At 38.6% G+C, this 20874-nt stretch overlaps 2 protein-coding genes across 2 annotated transcripts; both read left to right on the top strand.

Annotated features, from left to right (window-relative positions):
• Positions 1 to 1707: 1707 nt before the first annotated feature.
• LOC125236117 (xylosyl- and glucuronyltransferase LARGE1-like) lies at positions 1708 to 6160 on the top strand. The gene is made up of 4 exons (XM_048142814.1): positions 1708 to 1928; positions 2122 to 2366; positions 4091 to 4289; positions 6009 to 6160. The coding sequence occupies exons 2-4, from the start codon at positions 2190 to 2192 to the stop codon at positions 6158 to 6160; spliced, it is 528 nt and encodes a 175-aa protein (XP_047998771.1). The 5' UTR covers positions 1708 to 1928; positions 2122 to 2189.
• Positions 6161 to 6813: 653 nt separating this feature from the next.
• Positions 6814 to 19806, top strand: LOC125235900 (xylosyl- and glucuronyltransferase LARGE2s-like). Its single transcript, XM_048142531.1, has 9 exons — positions 6814 to 7213; positions 7531 to 7683; positions 11376 to 11553; positions 12237 to 12367; positions 13338 to 13493; positions 14585 to 14773; positions 16490 to 16582; positions 17952 to 18082; positions 19092 to 19806. The coding sequence occupies exons 1-9, from the start codon at positions 6851 to 6853 to the stop codon at positions 19210 to 19212; spliced, it is 1515 nt and encodes a 504-aa protein (XP_047998488.1). The 5' UTR covers positions 6814 to 6850; the 3' UTR covers positions 19213 to 19806.
• Positions 19807 to 20874: the final 1068 nt, after the last annotated feature.

The following is a 20874-nucleotide window of genomic DNA, read 5'->3' as shown; positions in this document are numbered from 1 at the left end:
ACAGCATGCACTTACGTCCAGAACAGTGATATTTGGTGCAGTGGAATTGCTGATGATGGTCAGAACGGAACTCCTCAAATCTGAACGGCACACTTATAGTGTCTTTGGTATTTTTATAAGAACAGCATGCACTTACGTCCAGAACAGTGACATTTGGTGCAGTGGAACTGCTGATGAAGAGTGAGCCGCCCCGCCCCTGGTTAGAGTTCCGTTCTGATAATCATTCTCATCTGTAAGTACTTCAGAATCATCCAGATTTCAAAATTGGTTCAGAAATGACGGAGATATCGAATAACAAACATTAAAAAATATACAGACGAATTGATAACATAATCCAACATTTGAAAGTATTTATCACCAGAACCCCAAAGGAAGGCGGTTTTTTTTCTTAAAAATTATTTTATGAACCATCCAAATTTCAAAATTGGTTCAGAAATGACGGAGATATCGAATAACAAACATTAAAAAGTCAATTTTCAAAGTTACTACCAAATCTACTAATACTCATTTCAACATATTTTTTAATTATACAAATCTTTGATTCATTGGCATCAAAATAATTATTTTCCAATTCTTTGAAATATATCGAAACCCTAGTTTGAAATATAACACTAAAATAATATAAGAAGTTATAAAGTCAGGTTAGTCAGGTAATATACAGATAAAAATACTACTACTATGGTAACCTCATTAACACTGGCCACACGTGCGAGAGGGACAATAGGGACTGAGCTCACACTTTTTCTAGTTTAATAATTCTAAATCTATGCCACACTAAATTGAACTTTATCACCTTATCACCTGTGCAGAAAGGCGTTCTTATCAGACTAGTAAAAGTGTGTCCACATGAGATGGTCAAAGTTGGGGCTGGTGTCCCTCTCGCACGTGTGACCAGTGTTAAAAAGATTACTATAGTAGTAGTATTTTTACCTGTATGATAACTAAGTTTATAAACTTCTTAAATTATTTTTGTATTATATCGAGGCAAGGATATTAATAAGTCATTATTATGTAAGCCATAAACGGTTTCTATGCCACATTATAGTCGCTATATATGCAACACTGGTCGAACCTGCACCTCTCCCTAGCCAATTTTGAAAAATAGTATATAGTAATTAGGCACTAAGGAAATTAACATAGTGGTAGTATTAGGTTTAAGTATTAACCTTGTATGGATTTTGTGGTCCGAAATAAATGATTTTTATTTTTATTTTATTTATTTTATAAAACCAAAAAAATGCGCAATTATTAAAAACCTTTAATTCGGTATTAATAGATTTGGTAGTAACTTTGAATATTGACTGGTATCCCCAAAGAATGACAGTGATGACGTCATTCAAATAATTTTGACAGTGGCAATAAGTGCGAGAGGGACACCAGCCCCAACTTTACCCTCTCATATGGACACACTTTTTGGCCTAACAACTCATCATCATCATAAACTTAAGAGTTAATCTCTTGTCGGTGGAGTATTTTCCAGCTTTTTCTATCCTGTGCCAGCTCTTTGACACTTTGATACGACACGGCCCCTACTTTTTCTTTTATTTGGTCCATGTAGCTGCGTCTGGGCTTTCCTCGACCTCTCTTACGTCCAATCCGTCCAATAATATATAAATCTATGGCATTACCTCTCTGGATTGCTAGCGATATATTTTAGTTGTCAATGTCATTTGTTATTGTCAGTGTCAGTTAGTCGATTTGACGGCAGTGTCTTCTGTGTGGTTGCCTTTTGTATTGAGCTATTTTCATAATAAAAGAGTCCCCAAATGTAAATAACATAAAATACCGAATTAATTTGTTGTGAAATATAATACATGTCAGTAGGCAGTAAATTTTATTGTTTATACTGTACATTTTAAACCAGGAACAGGCGAGCGTTTGTTGTGCTTTTCGAATTAATATTAATTAAGCTGTTCCTGTATGGCGAGGTAAGTGATGCTTGAAAGTAACGATACATTCACTTCAATGTTTTAAATGTGAAGATTTTAAACGAGATGCTATAACTATTTGCCTTACGCACTACAAATAACAATACAAGAACTATTTTCCCGCACGACGTAAACAAAAACGCGTACTAGTTTTATTCTTTCTAAAATAGCATAACAGTGAATATTTTTGCAGGAACAAGCATTACAGATAGATGGTGCGGAATTAAAGATGCATAGAATGTGTATGTTTCGTATATAACAATGAGAATGAAAAATGTTCTCTCAGTCGTATTACTTCGACCCTGGCTAGGAGTGCCGTTTGGGATATGGCTGATGGTGTCTGTGGTGTACTACTGGTGGCTGATGTCGCGGATAAACATTCTGGAGACACGGAACAAATTACAAGTTGATTCTAGAAAGGGGATGCTAGTGCCTTATGTAAGTACTAGCTTTTGCCCGCGTTAGAAAGAGACAAAAAGTAGCCTATGTCACTCTCCATCCCTTCAACTATCTCCACTTAAAAAATCACGTCAATTCGTCGCTCCGTTTGGCCGTGAAAGACGGACAAACAAACAGACACACACACTTTCCCATTTATAATATTAGTATAGATCTATGCAATGATTGATGCAATGATTGATGTCTGCATTTATAATTTGTGTTTGTTAGCAGTTTAATTTTTAATGGAAACTGCTCCGTTGCCTGTAAGCAGTTTAATTTTTAATGGAGTCTCCATTATTTAATTACAAATTAGATTGTTCAAGATGGTAACTATATTATATTGTGTGAAAAAGGGTTTAGGTTGCAAATTATTCTATGAAAGCTAGTGTTATGAACTGACAGGAGACAGCTAGAATATTTAACAATTCAATAAAGAACGCAAAAAGTGCATTATTTTTATTGTGCTACGGAAAAAGTTATAAAGAATGTTATTTATTATCATAGAAGCTTAATTTAGATAAATTGATTATATGTAGATGAGTTCTAAGATAATATTCTTTTTGTTTCAAGGACTTTCGAACAAACACAATTCATAACAACTTGCTTTACAATAAATCTATGTATTGTTTTTCTTGGCAGTTATATTATTTTACTGTTTCAACATATTTTGTAAAAAAGAAACCCCATACAAGTTGTTCTATTTTAAATGTTTCCTTGTGTCTTGAAAGGAATAGATGCATATGAGTGGTTAAGCAATGTTATAATCCATCTGAACACCCACTTACATTAAATAAATAAATAAAATATATATATACACCGTGTTTCACTTAACACTACAAACCTGAAAACAGTTTGTTCAGAATCGAGTTTGAGCTATATCTTGATGGGGGTAATATTTTTATTTAAATATATTATTAGTTATTTTTTACTTTCTATTGTACTCGTTACAACATTGTGTATATCATTGCTAGAGGTTGTTTACTTTTTCAGTATTTAGGGTTATTAATACTGGCTGGTTACTTGGATATTATTTTTTCCGCTACGAGTTTGACGTTGTTTGTCAGTTTAATCTTGATGTTTAACATAAGTAAAAATTGAACTATGTAATTACAACCTTGTCATTTTGAATATTGAGTTTATTTGCTTACTGCGATTACCTGTCCAACTTGAAGTGTACTGTGACAAAGCTTTAAAGTGTTTTACAGTTCTTATTCTATTGGTAAACCTTATGTCGTTTAACGTAACAAATAAATAGTCTTATGGTTTATGATGGTAGTTAGCAATTATTTTATTGAGTGTAGAGCTAAAAGTCAAGTAGAGCTGTACAGAAAATTAAAAATTCAATTTAAAAAAAAGTAACGATCAGATTAAAAGATGAATACTCTAGATGAGTTTAAAAAAATAAAAATCAGTTGGGGTGTCTGAGGTTTTGAGTGATACCGGAAACACCGTGTATATAGGACATTCTTATTTCTTACACAGATTGACTGAGGCCCATGGTAAGCTCAAGAAGGCTTGTGTTGTGGGTACTCAGAAAACGATATATATAATATATAAATACTTATATACATAGAAAACATCCATGACTCAGGAACAAATATCTGTGCTCATCACACAAATAAATGCCCTTACCGGGATCCAAACCCGGGACCGCGGCGCAGCAGGCAGGGTCACTACGGACTGCGCCAGACCGGTCGTCAAACTTGACTTGAATAATCCAGATTCCAGACGCACCAGGCACTCTCTGCGAGACAATCCACGTAGCGCTGGTCTGCATGAGCAAATGCCCCAGGATCGTGTCACCGATGCTCAAGTCGCTACTCCACCACCGACAGAACCCAGTGCACTTCCACCTCATAGTTGATGTGGTGTCCGAGCATACAACTAGGCATCTCTTTGAGACGTGGGATTTACCTGATGGTAAGTCAATGTTGCGAAATTTTGTTTATTTCATGAGGGAAAATATATCAAGGGTAAGTGCGTTTTCACATTATCCGATCCGATATCGGATATCGGACTGATATCCCATACATTTAAGCCGCCATCTTGGATTTTTGCCTTTGAAATCCTTCCGACATCCGATCGGATAATGTGAAAACGCACTTAGTTTCTGCACTTTTCACCATATGGCATATTTTAACCATTGTATAATAGGTTAGTTGAAACTCGTACCAACTCAAACATTTATATAGGGGTAACAGCACTGAAATAAAAACATTAATCTACCTTACAGTGAATTATAGAGTAACAGTAAAGTAATAACTATTATAGTATTGTGCCATTTTCAATAAAATATTGGCTGTCAGTACCATAAAAATTTGTCTTATCAACAACTAACAATGTTGATTGAAAACATCACTTCGCTCATGAAACTATTTATTCAGTAAGGATGTTAGTCTAGATTTTTTGTTCCAATATTACAAGCATATTAAAATGGCAAACCAACATTATTTGATCAATACTTATTATAAACTAGCTTTTACCCGCGGCTTCGCCCGCGTAATAAAAGTATTCATTAAGATTTTCATTTGGATCCGTAGGTTTCTCTGTAGGTATATTTATCTGCGATTATTTCGATTGCACATAATACTTTTGCTTGCAATGATTGTAGAAATATTACACATCGACCACAGCGTAGGTAATTCTATATACGCTGGGGAAACCTTTATAAACATCCCACATAGCCCGTATTTCGACACTATGATCGGTGGGTAAAAATTACTTTTTTTTTATTATCCCTTACAATTTGTTACATTTTGCTTATACTTATCGCAAACGTAATCTTCAAGCAAGCAAACAACGATCGTCTTAGAGCACATTGATTGTAAGAAACCGCCGACCGATTATCCGTATCCCTCTAACGATATAATATGGGTTATTATCCGTATCCGTATCCGTTTCCGTATCCCTATCGCTATCGCTATCGCTATCGCTAACGCTATCGCTATCGCTATCCCTATCGCTATCCCTATCGCTATCCCTATCGCTATCCCTATTGCTATCGCTATCCCTATCCCTATCCCTTATCAAGATGTTTAATGATATAACACTTTAAGTTCTCGCGCTTTGTACACATATTTAAAGTCACATACAGGTCGAACGCGATTAATTAACATTATTTTTACCTTTTTTCCCAACGTTTCGGCCAGGTTGCACTGGCCGTGGTCGCGGAAGACTGACGTCCCAGCAAAATGTCACCGGGGATGTAAACAACACAAAACTACCCGATATTAATTTATATAAATGTTCGGGGTAGACAAATAAATATAATCTACCCGCTTTTAGTTAATGTTTATTTCCCACCATGTTTATTTTAAAGGTAAAAATAATGTTAATTAATTACGTTCGACCTGTATGTGACTTTAAATATATGTTTAATGATTTCTTATCAAGTGCTAAAATATTAATTTTCATGGTTTTATCTTTTAAAATTAAGAAATCCCATACAAACTTTCAACCTCTCTTTCAACCCCTTCATCCCTTTTTTTCGAAATAAAAAGTAGCCTATGTTCTGTCTCAGGGTCTAAAGATTATCTGTTCCAAATTTCATCAAAATCGGTTGCGTGGTTTAAGCGGGAAAGCGTAACAGACAGACAGACAGAGTTACTTTCACATTTATAATATTAGTATGGATTCCAGTGCAATACACCACCTACAACGCCCAGAGTGTCCTAAACCGCGTAGCATGGATCCCAACTAGCCACTACTCCGGAGTCTATGCGCTAGTCAAACTGGTCTTCCCCGACATACTGCCCGCGACGCTGCGACGGGTGAGCATTAGGGTTCCGTAGTCAACTAGGAACCCTTATAGTTTCGCCATGTCTGTCTCAAATATCATGATTCTCTATCCGTCCGTCCGTCGACCGTCCGTCCGTCCGCGGATAATCTCAGTAACCGTTAGCACTAGAAAGCTGAAATTTGGTACCAATATGTATATCAATCACGCCAACAAAGTGCAAAAATAAAAAATGGAAAAAAAACACTGTTTTATTAGGTACCCCCCCGTCCGCGGATACATGTAAAGTGGGGCTGATATTTTTTTTCATTCCAACCCCAACGTGATATATTGTTGGATAGGTATTTAAAAATGAATAAGGGTTTACTAAGATCGTTTTTTGATAATATTAATATTTTCGGAAATAATCGCTCCTAAAGGAAAAAAGTGCGTCCCCCCCCTCTAACTTTTGAACCATATGTTTAAAAAATATGAAAAAAATCACAAAAGTAGAACTTTATAAAGACTTTCTAGAAAATTATTTTGAACTTGATAGGTTCAGTAGTTTTTGAGAAAAAATACGGAAAACTACGGAACCCTACACTGAGCGTGGCCCGACACGCTCTTGGCCGGTTTTTTAGGCATTATAGGCCCATACCGTGACACCTAGCAGAGTATATTAGGACCATTTAACTAACTATTTTTAGTTTAAAATTTAACTGGTTTTAGTTTAAGATAGTTATTGCTATGTATTTTGTGCTAATAAATGCTTTTTGTTTCTTCTTCTTTCTTTCTTCAGTATATCGGCCTAGTCGAGAACGAGAGCAACTGGTACCAGAACACAGAAATTCGATGGCCCGCTCTCGGCCGAGGTTACAACACCGGTGTCATGTTGCTTGACCTGCACAAAATACGGACCACCACAGACTGGACAACTCTATGGCAGAACGCGGTCAACGATAATATAGACCGACTGAAGACCACAGCGCTGGCTGACCAAGATGTGATAAATGCTATGATCAAGAAAACGCCAAAGATAGTTTATAATATTAGTTGCCATTATAATGTACAGATGTCGACGCAGACGCTAGCGAAGAGCTGTTATAGGGAAGATGTAAATAATATTAAGGTTAGTTTTTTTTTTTTAGTATGAATAGGTAGACGTTTGACCACGATCACACCTGATGGTAAGTGATGATGCGGTCTACGGTGGAGCACGCTTACCTATGAGATACCTATTTACCCTTGCTTTAAAGAGACCTGGATTTATTTTCATTATATAGTTTTTTATCGTAGTACATACGTAGAAGAGGAATTTAATGGTAGGTAAATGCGAATGTGGATATTCGATCATGGTATTATATGACACATTTAGATGTTCTGAAGCTTACATTAAAACTAGTCTCTATACCAATATGTATCTTTACCAACTAGTTATTATTTCAGATAATCCACTGGAACTCCCCAAAGAAGCACAACGTTAACATCCCCGATGTGGAATACTTCCGAAGCATCTACCTTTCTTACGTCAACTTCGATGGTAACCTGCTTCGAGAGAAGTTGCATCGATGTGACCACGCGGAAGCAGTCACCGTGAAGGTAACACTTCCGAAGTATATATACGTATGTAAGTGTGCCTGGTAAAACGTCCCACTTTGTCGATTGCTATAAAGCCGCTTTATCAGTTTATTCACATAATTGATAGCGGTTTGACTTTCCAAGACCACATCGTTGACATGTGTAACAAGGCTAACAAAAACCTGGGTTTCATCATGCGGACCGCGTCACAATTCTGCGACACCAGGATTGCACTGGTTTTATAATAACGCTTTTGTTCGCAGCCGGATGGAATTTAAGGTGGTTCACCTAGGTTACGCGAAGCTCAGGCTGTGTTAGATGGCGTCACATCTGCAAATTGTCAGTTTTATTTTTTTTATGAAGTCGTACAGGCATTTATATACTTTCAAGTATGCTTCGCGAACATTTAATATTAAAATTGACGTATTAAAACAAACATTAAACTTTTCATTGTAACGTAAATCCCCTTAATGTAGACAAATTGGCTATTTTACACTATTTTTAAGTACCACTCACACATGCAAACAGTGTTTTTGTATTCCTTCTACTCGATAACTTCACGTAAATATCATTGCAGTAAATACGTGGCATCGCATGATTTGCATGGAAGTGGAGTGAGTTCGAATCCAGGACTTTTTCTCTCTTTTTTTTGCTTTATTATTATACATAAATGTATAATATACGCCACCACAAAAAAGATTAAAAACCTATTTTCTTAAATCGTAATAATTTTTGAGTTCTTCCAACTCAGAATTTCTAACATAATTATCCTATTTTGATATTTTAAAAAAAAATCGAAAAAGTATAGATAAATTTTAGATTCCTAAATGCGTGGTTTTGTGAAACTACGATTCAAATGTTTTTTTTTTATTTTAATTGTTTATTTTCGATTGAGCAAGGGTATTCAAATCGCTTTTGAAATCTTAAATTAGTAAATGAAAATGCAATAGTTAATTGAGTAACGTAATGCTTTAAAAACTCAAGTGGACTTCTGTCTTTTTTATCTAACGAGTAATTTCGAAAAAATATTACATTGAGCGAGGGTATTAAAAGTTGTGTTTTGTATCTTAATAAATGGAAAATCAAAATGACAATAAAAAATTAATATGTTCTCTAAGATAAAATTGATACCTTCGGCTCTCCCTTGCTCGGTCAATAAAAAAATACGAAATTTATATCCAAAAAAATACAAAAAGTTGATACATACCCGGGATTCGAACGCAGCTTCACTGCGTGAGAGACGACTGTTCACCAACGACGCCATTAGAAGTACATAACACACAGTTACCGACAAAATTAGGCTATACATATATTAATTTAAATATAAATAATAATGTAAATTATAATCTGAAGTGGAAGAATTCGTTGTTTCACCAAAGATAATCCAGTATACTTTATATACCTTTCCTGGACCAGATTATATTGATGATAATTATTATTTGTAACAATTTAGTTGTTGAAGTAAAACATTAGCACAACAATAACGTAGGTCAACCAGCTCAGTAAATGCAATTACTAATACTATGCCCACACTATGACCTATGTACCTGACGTGTAATATTTTATTTTATCAACAAAGGCATATTATAAGGATTGTATTGTATTGTTGTATGAAAACAAATTTTGTTTTTAAAAACATTATTGTATTGTTGTATGTAACAAATTTTACTTACGTTATTTTACTTCGCGTAATCTCGTTTGTTACTTTTCATGTGTACTACAGCGAAATCTTGCTAATCCGACTTACTCGAATACATTTCGAACTTCATAATTTTCGATTTCAACCCAAAACGGTTCGCAAACTTACGTGGCCAAGTCGGTTCATCTTCTATTGTTTTTAAGTATACATAGTTCAAAGGACCCCATGCTCTTTATTTTTTGTTATGAGTGGGACTGAGGACGCAGTATAAAAGCAAGCGGGAAAGAGCACCAAATCTCTACTCAGGTGATTCTGTAAGTTAGATATCGCCGCCAGATCGGACATTTCGCAAGAAGACGCGGTCATAGCAAACCATGTTTTCTGCCAAATCGAGCTCTTTAGGCTCGTGCGGAATAGAACCTTGTAGGTCAGTAGATAATCTTTTACATTTTATAGTCAGTGTTAATGGTGTAATTGTACTGTAGATTTAACTATAATATCACTTTATTACAGATGTAGTGCGAAAAGATTTGCCTTCTAATTGTTTCGGAAACGTACGAACGTGTCATGCTATTTCAGTCAGTATCAATACAAGATGTACTGACATTGACTGAACTAGCATGACAAATACGAACGTTTCCGAAGGAAACCCTTTTCCCACTACATCTGTAAATACCTAACAAGCATTAATCGCTTGGGGCGGCATGCGTGACCCCACACCGTTGTCACTGCCGCGCCCAAGGACGTTTGGCACCCATGGCGTCTGTTGCACCAAGAGTGCCGGCCGCTCGGCGCGCCACGGTAGTCTTAAATGAAATACTGCGCCGAGCCCTCGTATCTGCCGGAACGCCGTCCGTTCTAGAACCTACGTGGTCTAGCGCGTGACGATGGGAAAAGACCGGACGGAATGACACTGGTTCTCTGGAAGCTGGGTCGGCCCCTCGTCTGGGATGCCACGTGCGTGGACACTCTCGCGCCGTCCCATCTTCCAGGGACCTCAGCAAGGGCTGGCGCTGCTGCCGAGGCGGCCGAGCAACTCAAGCGGCGCAAATATGCAGCCATCGACACCGGCTGCATGTTTGAGCCGTTTGGGGTAGAGACGTTTGGGCCGTGGGGTCAGGGAGCGCGTGGCATTTTCACAGATCTGGCCAAACGCCTAATAGACGCGTCGGGTGACCGGAAGGTTGGAGCATATCTTGCCCAGCGCATTCGGCATTGCTATTCAGCGCGGCAATGCCGCAAGCCCTACTTCTGTTTTCTGGTCACCCTACCGGCCGGCTCTGATTTAGGTTATATTTTTTATTTAAAGGGTTTTATTTTATAGGTAGATTTAGTTTAATTTATTAGTTCAGTTTTATTTGTGTTAGTTTAATATGTATTTTTATTTTTAATAATAGTGTTAAGAATTGACAGTTAAGCTAGAATTTATTATTTATTTGAAGATATGGTGAGTCGCGTAATGTACGATTACCTATAGCCTGAGACCGCTACGATATTTTGAAAATAATTCTATATCACTAGTTTTATTTCATATAAGTACAGCGTTTTATCGCAATTTAAAAAAACCTATATTTTCGAATCCACCAATAGTTTGGAATGGAAGATATTAAGAAAATTAGATTAGAAGAAGCTCCACAAATGTGACCACGACGATGCAGTCACCGTCAAGGTAACACTTCCGAAGCATCTACCCTTCTTACGTCAACTTCGACGATAACCTGCATACCTAAACTATTATGTGGACTAGTCCCTGCTTCTCGAAAGTTACAAGTCTACAAACTTACATACGCACCATACGCGACTTGCCAAATCATGGGTTTCATTTTTTATAGGGAATTTTACTGGAATGATCTGCCGCCAGAGTACAAACAAACAGTAAATCATAGAGCAGCTTACTGAAATACTTATGCTCTAAATAGTTTATTGCTGATATACCCAGGGATACAATATGCACAGGATATTACCCCTACACTCAAGGCAGTTTGTTTACTGTTAGTGTTAATGACGCCCTCTAGGCAAAATACTGTCTAATATTTCCTACTTCATTCGACTTGTTTTTATTCTTTCTTCTCAGACTGCGACCCCAAGCAAATGTATGAAGTTCCGCGCAGCACAGAACATAAAATTGCGCACACATTTGTACTACATGGACTATAGTTACACGAACGTGGATAATTTCGACGTGACTCTAGTGTTGCAGTTGTCTATGGACCGACTGCAGTTCTTGGAGAGACTTGTTAAGCATTGGGAAGGTAACATAATAAATAAAAATATGCCTTTTACCTGTGACTTGGTCTGCTTGGTATTTCGGATAGCGCCTGATAAAAGCTAAAGGCAATTTAAAGTTGAGCAAAATGTTCACATCAATTAACAGGCGCTGCCTGAATTTAATGACTTTCAGCTAGCGGACTCAGCTGGAATTGAGATAATTTCACCCTCTTTATTGATGATTTTCGGGTTTAATACTATATATCCATCCCCAGGGCTCATACTATCAGTGTAACTTTTCAACGTATCATTTAACTAAATTGGTTCAACGGTTTAGGGCCAGTTGCATCAACCACATTTGACAGACACATCATCGTCACGCAACAGACGTCTATGGAACTTCCCATACAATAAAATTTCACGAACGCTTTAACAGTGACAGACGGTTTGATGCAACCGGCCCTTAATCTTGAAAACGTAATACACAGACAGAATGGAAATTATATTAGCACTAATTGAGGGTTTACCACAAAACGCAACAATCCAAATTCCTCTCTCTCTCTCTCTCTCTCTCTCTCTCTCTCTCTCTCTCTCTCTCTCTCTCTCTCTCTCTCTCTCTCTCTCTCTCTCTCTCTCTCTCTCTCTCTCTCTCTCTCTCTTTCTTTGTCGCTTTTGAACATTCATGCGATAGATAATTTGCTAATTTTAACCTAATGTTGTATTGCAGGTCCTCTGAGCGCGGCTATATATTTGTCGGACTGCGAAGTGGGAGTCCTAGAAAGTTTCATCAAGGATTTCTCCGACACGCTTAGTGTTAGGAAAAATATCGGATACCATCTAGTGTTCAAACACGAGTCGGTTAGTATTTTCCCCAATGAATTTGGCTCTAAGTAGAAATATAAATTGATAATTATTCTTAATTTTATCACAGTATTAATATAGTACAGTTTGTACAGTTTGACCACTACCGTTCCCGCCGAAAGTGCAGCCCACCCGCTCTCAGTTACCTCACAGTTACCGCCTGTTAAGAACGCGAGCAGTCGACCTTTCAAATTTCACTCATACAAGCATGGCACGCGTTCACCTACACGAGCTTAGACTGTGTGCTACGAACGCGCCTCTTTCATATATTCCAGCGCCATTGTCCGAGGTGTGATTTTATTGTTCTACATAGTGTATGACCAAGGATTATTTGGGTGAATCACTTTTCTTGGTTGTTATTGCCATGGTTACGGTCCCCTGGGTCACCCTGGTTTTATGCAAAATTATGCTACTTTAATTATGCAAACATGCATGTAGTCCATGTTTGTAGATAGCCCATTAAGAAAGGGATGTATTAACAACAGAAAAATGCTTGTTTGCATAGTTTAAATAGCATAATTTTGCATAAAACCAGGGTGACCCAGGGGACCGTAACCATGGCAATAACAAGCAAGAAAAAGATGATTCACCCATTTATATAGGATTTACAATCTTCACACTATTATAAGAAGCGTACCTCCATTTTTAGCGCCACCCATTAAATACTATCATAACTGCACTATTGATGCCTACAATTTTATTTCAAATGTGTATTGATTTGATATGATATTAAAATAAAGAAATATGTCATTTGTACTTATAAAAAATAAAAACACGCAAAAATATTTGAGAAAAATATGATTTTGGTCACTTCTAGGCTGCGAAACAGCGCCATCTAGTTTTAAGCCTAAGAGGTCTATACATTTCAGGGGTACGATTTTTTGTATGGGCTTTGTCTGGTCCGTATTATATTGTCCTTGGTGTAAACGTATAATTCTCAATCTTATTTTTCTACATTGAATTTCAGACGCACTACCCAGTGAACTACCTTCGCAACGTGGCGTTGGAAAACGTGAACACTCCTTATGTGTTTCTGATGGACGTGGATTTCGTGCCCATGGCCGGGCTCTACGACCATCTGCGCTCCGTCATCAAGCTTGTCAACCCCTATCCGCAGAAAATGGTAAGTGGTTTCTCATGTTTGTACCTGAAGCTCGTCTTGATAAGATAAGATAAGATAAAATATCGTTTATTCAAGTAGGATTTTACAACCTCTTTCGAATCGTCAAAATTACATTAAAATAAATTAAAAAATAAATAACAAATTTACAGAAACAATATAACTTAGGCACTGGTCCCACCGCGAGCTAGTAAGCTATGAGCTATCGGCTATAAAAACGAACAAAAGATAATCACTCCCGTGCAAATAAAAGAGACACGGCGATGTTTATAGTTACTCGCCCAGCGGTGAGCTATTAAAATCGCCGTGTCTCTTTTATTTGCACGGGGTTGCTTATCTTTTGTTCGTTTTTATAGCCGATAGCTCATAGCTTACTAGCTCGCGGTGGGACCAGTGCCTTAACAACAAACCTATGAAATTTGCTTCTAACATATTATAAATATTATCATTCATTATTCATTCATTAAGTTTTAGTTATAGAACTTGACTTTTGTAGGTTGCGTATATGTAACACTAGCTTTTGCCCGCGGCTTCGCTCGCGTTAGAAAAAGACAAAAAGTAGCCTATGTCACTCTCCATCCCTTCAAATATATCCATTTAAAAATCACGTCAATTCGTCGCTCCGTTTTGCCGTGGAAGAACAGACAAACAAACAGACACACACACTTTCCCATTTATAATATTAGTATGGAGTATGGATGTGTACCTATGCTCTAGTACACATAAATAAATAATTTTGCAAGAATTTCAAAAACTTCTAGCTTCTGAATACTGATACATAACTTTTATGATTTTCACACATGATTAATTGATTATATACGGTGTCAGTGGTGTCATACATCTTTTAAATTACTGTAAAATTTCGAGAAGGATAATTGTCCCCGTGTTCCCGGTGAAAAACTGACTAAATATGACCGCAGATCATCATATTCTAACTGCGAAAGTTTCTAGGCTACATAACATACCTGCACTCGATCTTGTACATTTTGGACACTATGTAATATTTGTCTAACTTCAGTTGGGAAAATTAGTACAAGGATGCATTTGTTTTTAAAATTACGCATTCGATTTAATTTATTTACCATTGGTTACAGTGTCTAGTAGTAGCCGCGTTCGAAACGCGTCGCTACCGCCTCTCGCCTCCGCGTAACAAGACTTCGCTCCTAGCGCGCCTCACCGCACGGCGCGGCGCCGACGTCGCGCCTTTCCGCGCCTTAGAGTGGCCGCCGGGACACCGCGCGACCAATTATAGTCGCTGGGCTGTCGCTACTCAACCCTATCAGGTCAGTGTCTAGTGAACAGTGACAGATAATACACTTGTAGTGTCTATAACGTCGCCTAGCAACAAGACATCCCTCCTAGCGCCTTGGAGTGGTTGCCGGGTCACCGTGCGACCGTTTATAGTCGCTGGGCCGTCGCTACACAACCCTATCAGGTCAGTGTCTAGTGAACAGTGACAGACAACACTCTTGTGCACAACTTTAGAGTCTATAACGTCGTCTAGCAATAAGACATCCCTCCTAGCGCCTTAGAGTGGTCGCCGAGACATCGGGCTACCAACTACAGTCGCTGGGCCGTCGCTACTCAACCCTATCAGGTCAGTGTCTAGTGAAGAGTGACAGATAACACTCTTGTTCACAACCCTAGTGTATATAACGCCGCCTAGCAACAAGACCTAGCTCCTAGCACGCTAGAGTGGCCGCCGGGGCATCGGGCTACTAATTATAGTCGCTGGGCCGTCGCTACTCAACCCTACCAGGTCAGTGTCTAGTGAAGAGAGAATACTCTTGTACACAACCCTAGTGTATACAGGGTGTCCCAAGACTATGGGACATGAACGGAAAGTACCTTAAATATCGTAGATAGGGTATTTTGCTACAAGAAGACTTTATTTTATTTTTAAAACTAAGTAAAACTCCATTCATAGATTTTTAAATAATTACATGGTTAAACCGGGAATCAAACCCGCTACACGAGAAAAAAAAAACATCCTGTAATTTTGTCATACCGATCGATAGGCTTCATCATAAAGATTATCTTTCTCTAAATAACATAGTGTCGGAGATAAAAGGAAGACCATGAATTTTAACATTTTACATGGCAGACTCCTTAGCCTTAAAATTTGTCCATACATTAAAAAAAAAAAAAATTTTTTTTTTTGAATGCAGTTTTACCAAGTTTTAAAAATAAAATAAAGTCTTCTTTCAGCAATATATCCTATCTGTGATATTTTAGGTACTTTCCCTTCATGTCCCATGGTCTTGGGACACCCTGTATAACGCCGCCTAGCAACAAGACCTAGCTCCTAGCACGCTAGAGTGGCCGCCGGGGCATCGGGCTATTAATTATAATCGCTGGGCCGTCGCTACACAACCCTATCAGTGGCCCGTTTCTCGAAAGAGCCTTATAATACAAGTGTGTTTCCATGACAACCCATACGATTTGACAGTTCGCGCACTAGTAATACAAGGCTTGTACCTTTTGAGAAACGGGCCCCTGGTCAGTGTCTAGTGAAGAATGACAGATAATTATCTTGTACTTATACACAACCCAAGTGTATATAACGTCGCCAGACAACAAGACCTAGCTCTTAGCACGCTAGAGTGGCCGCCGTGACATCGGGCTACTAACTATAGTCGCTGGGCCGTCGCTACACAACCCTACCAAGTCAGTGTCTAGTGAAAAGTGATAATACTCTTGTACACGACCCTTGTGCCCTATAATATTGTCTAGCAACACGATTCTGCCATTTCCATCACGGCCTTCTGGGTATACCTAAGGGCCAGTTGCATCAACCACATTTGACAGACACGTCATCGTCACGCAGCAGACGTGTATAGAACTTCCCATAGAATGAAATTTAACGAACGCTTTAACGGAGACAGACGGTTTGGTGCAACCGGCCCTAAATGATGTAAAAAGACAGCTTTTATTCTGTTATGTTATTAAATAGAAGTATTCAAACTCCTCACACTAAAGTGTATTATTTCCTGTTACAGGTGGATTGGGAGAATCATTACGAACCGTACATTGTGGTGCATCGTTCCGTGCCTAAGTACGACACGCGGTTTTCCGGCTTTGGGTGGAATAAAGTACGTATTTTAATAAATACCTAAAACATCTGACAGAACAAAATACCTAAACGGAAAAAATCTTATTTCATTCAACATTTTAACATGTGGTTTATGGTGGACAATATTTGTATACTTTCCTACCGGCGGCGACAAAGCACAATGGATGAGAAATACTAAATGGTTAAAAGGTTAACGCATGATAAGAATACACTAACGCTTGCATGGGATAAAACTGGTATCGACATTCATGGAGTCTTCTGGTCGCACCTGAGATTTGCCGATGATATTGTATTGTTTGCCGAGACCCTGGAAGATCTCCAAGACATGGTTGAAAAACTGTACCATGCTTCCATGAAAACAGGTCTTAAGATGAATATGCCCAAGACCAAAGTTATGACGAACATCTCTGGTGATTCGATCCCAACTATTATAGTGGGGAACGAACCGCTAGAGATGGTCGACCAATACGTGTATCTTGGACATGTTCTATCTTTTGACAAAACACATCAAGAAAAGGAGATTTCCAGGAGAATCCAGATCGGTTGGGCGGCATTCAATAAACTTGCAGACATTATAATAATTAAATAAATAATAAAATAATAATTCTCAAACCCGCTGACATTCCACAATGCCTAAAAACTCGCCTCTTTAATCAATGTGTCCTGCCCACCATGACCTACGGTGCCGAGACATGGACGCTCACTAAGAAGGCTGTACAAATGATACGAATAGCACAGAGAGCCATGGAGCGCGCCATGCTCGGTATCAAGATGCAAGATCGAGTGAGGAATATCGAGATCCGTCGTCGCACCAAGGTGCAAGACGTGGGTTTCGTTATTACCAAACTAAAGTGGAGTTGGGCGGGACATGTTGCTAGGCAGAGTGATGGCAGGTGGACTAAAATGTTCACGGAGTGGTGGCCGCTTACAAATGTAAGGAATTCCTGGCATCCGTTGGCTCGTTGGGTCGATGACATCCGGAAAATAGCGGGTCACAACTGGATGAGACTAGCCCAGGACCGGGAAAAGTGGCGTACTAGAAGAGGGGCGCTCAGCAGTGGGCGATAAAATACATGTGATGTGAAATCACAATAGTTCTGATTTCTGGACTACCTATATAGTGGCACACCTCGGACACTGGCGACAGGTCGACTGCTCACGTTTTTGACGGCCAGTAACTGTGAAGTAACCGAGAGGGGGTGGGCGGCACTTTCAGCGGGGAGCGGGAGTGGCCATACTGTACGATAGTACTCTTTATTTTAATTATTATACTGTGGTAATGACGCATCACATCGTGTCGATTCTAAGATTCCATTGTATGATTCTAAGGATTGCACTTTGGAGCGCGTAAGTTACCCTAACATAACAATATTTATTTTTCATGGCAGGTATCACATAGCGTCGAGTTACGCGCTTTGGGATACAAGGTGGTAGTACTACCAGGAGCGTTCGTCGTGCACACTCCTCACGCCCCCTCCCCCGCCATTACTGCCTTCAGGACCAACAAGGAGTACCGACAGTAAGTATATAAGCTACTCCATTAGTCCAGAGAACTACAAGCTCTAGGATACAAGGCAGTACTGCCAGGAGCATTCGTCGTGCAAACTCACCTTCCCCCGCCATTCCTGCCTTCAGGACCAACAAGGAGTACCGACAGTAAGTATATGAGCTACTCCATTAGTCCAGAGAGACTACAAACTCTAGGATACAAGGCAGTACTGCCAGGAGCGTTCGTCGTGCAAACGCCCCATCCCCCGCCATTCCTGCCTTCAGGACCAACAAGGAGTACCGACAGTAAGTATATAAGCTACTCCATTAGTCCAGAGAACTACAAGCTCTAGGATACAAGGCAGTATTGCCAGGAGCGTTCGTAGTGCAAACTCACCTTCCCCCGCCATTCCTGCCTTCAGGACCAACAAGGAGTACCGACAGTAAGTATATAAGCTACTCCATTAGTCCAGAGAGACTACAAACTCTAGGATACAAGGCAGTACTGCCAGGAGCGTTCGTACTGCAAACTCACCTTCCCCCGCCATTACTGCCTTCAGGACCAACAAGGAGTACCGACAGTAAGTGACTGCTGACAGCCGCCTATATCTGAAACTTCACTTTAGTGGCCCCACCACACTAAACACTGTAGAACGATATAATCGGGACGATATAACCTATAGCCGCTTGTTCAATTCAATTAGCAATCTCACAGGCAGGAACCCCAAAACCATATACGTTTAAAACTATACTCCTTGTATGGTAAATACATACATATAATCACGCTTGTTTCCCATAAAGGGGTAAGCAGAGCACATGAACTACTAAGTTTCAGTGCCACTCTTGGCAAAAAGGGGTTGAAAGAAATCCAAATTGTGACATTGCAGTGACAGGTTGCCAGCCTCTCGCCTACGCCACAATTTAACCCATATCCCACAGTCGACTTGTACGACACCCACGGGAAGAAAGGGTGGTGAAATTTAACCCGTCACCACACGGGATTGTATGGTAAATGTATGTATTTAATCATTTTGTTTCAGTTGCCTGGCGCTACTCAAGCTAGAATTCATGGAGGACCTGCGCCGTAAGTACAACGTGACGCTTGAAGACAGCATGCTCCACCTCGGCAAGGAGCCTATAAAACTGAGGGATAAAGACTAGGGGAGTCCACCAGAGCGCTACCGAACAATACTCTTTTGATATTTTTTAACCAACAAAAAAATTAATAAGAGTAGCGGTGTTAGTAATGCTCTGGTGGACCATTTGATATCAAATTTACCAGTAGGTAATATAATTCCCGAAAGTACTGCGCAGTTAATATGATAATATTTTATTAAAAAAAAAACTGTTTACTATAAATAACAAATTTGACCTTCGCCATGTTACAGAATGTCACTGGTACTTTGGTGGTACTAATTAATTTTACTGGCAAGGACACTCTTTGGTGACAGACGCTGAAAGTCACAAAATGTCACTGATGTAAACAAGATTTTGTAGTTAAAAACGATTTTGTCACAAATGCTAATGATTGAAAAATTCAAGAACACATGTTTGATGCCTAACTTTTACCTACATAAAAAGAACAAACCTTTGCAATATAGTCCAATAGGAATAAATTTCACCTAGTTAGATTATGTATATACCTAGATATTTTTCTTGCACGAACGTCAAGATGTTAGTGCTTGACAAAATAAAAACATCGACCATCCTTTTATCGATAAATAGCCTTACATAAGGTTATTAATTATCCCTAATAATAATCTCTAAAATCTTGAATAATCATGTAAGAAATTATGTAAACTATTATAATATGGTTAGTTTTATTATTATTGTCCATTTATTTTCAGACATGTGACATTTGTATAAAACATTAATGTTATATACACGTAAATTCAAACCTATATTCCCTAAACGGGGTAGGCAGAGCACATGAAACTACCCAAGATTCAGTACAACAGCGATAATAAATGACATATTATCACTTTGTTCGTGCCAGAAAAATATCTATCTAGGTATAATTATGTATATGTACCACAAATAACTTAAATGAGTGAAAACAAGTACATAATACTTACATATTTTAAACCGTATTTAAACACGAGGATGAGATCGATTTTCCATTCCCATTTTCTTCTTCAGATATCAAATTATTGTGAGACATAAAATCCAGGGAGGAAAATGGGAACTGATTGTGTATGAATACACTATCCTGTTAATTGGGTGAATCAACTTTTTCTTGCCTGTTATTGCCATGGTTACGGTACCCTGAGTCACGCTGGCTTTATGCAAAATTATGCTACTTAAACTATACAAACATGCATTTTTCTGGTGTTTACAAACCCTTTCCTTAATTTGCCACATACAAACGTGTACTACATGTATGCTTGCATAATTTCAGTAGCATAATTTTGCATAAAACCAGCGTGACTCAGGGGACCGTAACCATGAAAGTTGATTCACCCAATAACAAGATTTAAATTCATGATTGTGCAATGTGACATTTTTTGTAACAAATTTTAGATGGATAGATATTAAATGTTAACTTTAAGAAGCACTATGGTTATAATTATGAAAAATAGAAAGTTTTGATAACCCCAGGCTGTGAAATAAATCTCTAGATGGAAAGAAAGAACTTATTTTACATTGGTTTATTTGTTGGTGACACTAGAGCCAGTGCAACAGGTTTTGCTTGTATTAGAAAATGATACACGATTTGGAGAGGGGGTCAATGTGTGTGCCCAGCCCAGGGGTTCACGTGGTCAATTTGTATGGACAACCTAGGCTCCATGGGGGGTCCTGGAGGATCCGCGCACGGCGTATTAC

This window comes from Leguminivora glycinivorella, chromosome 18, assembly GCF_023078275.1.
Source record: "Leguminivora glycinivorella isolate SPB_JAAS2020 chromosome 18, LegGlyc_1.1, whole genome shotgun sequence".
In the NCBI taxonomy this organism is placed as follows: Eukaryota; Metazoa; Arthropoda; class Insecta; order Lepidoptera; family Tortricidae; genus Leguminivora; species Leguminivora glycinivorella.
The sequence above is the reverse complement of the archived record's forward strand: the minus strand, read 5'-3'. Positions and strand labels throughout refer to the sequence as shown.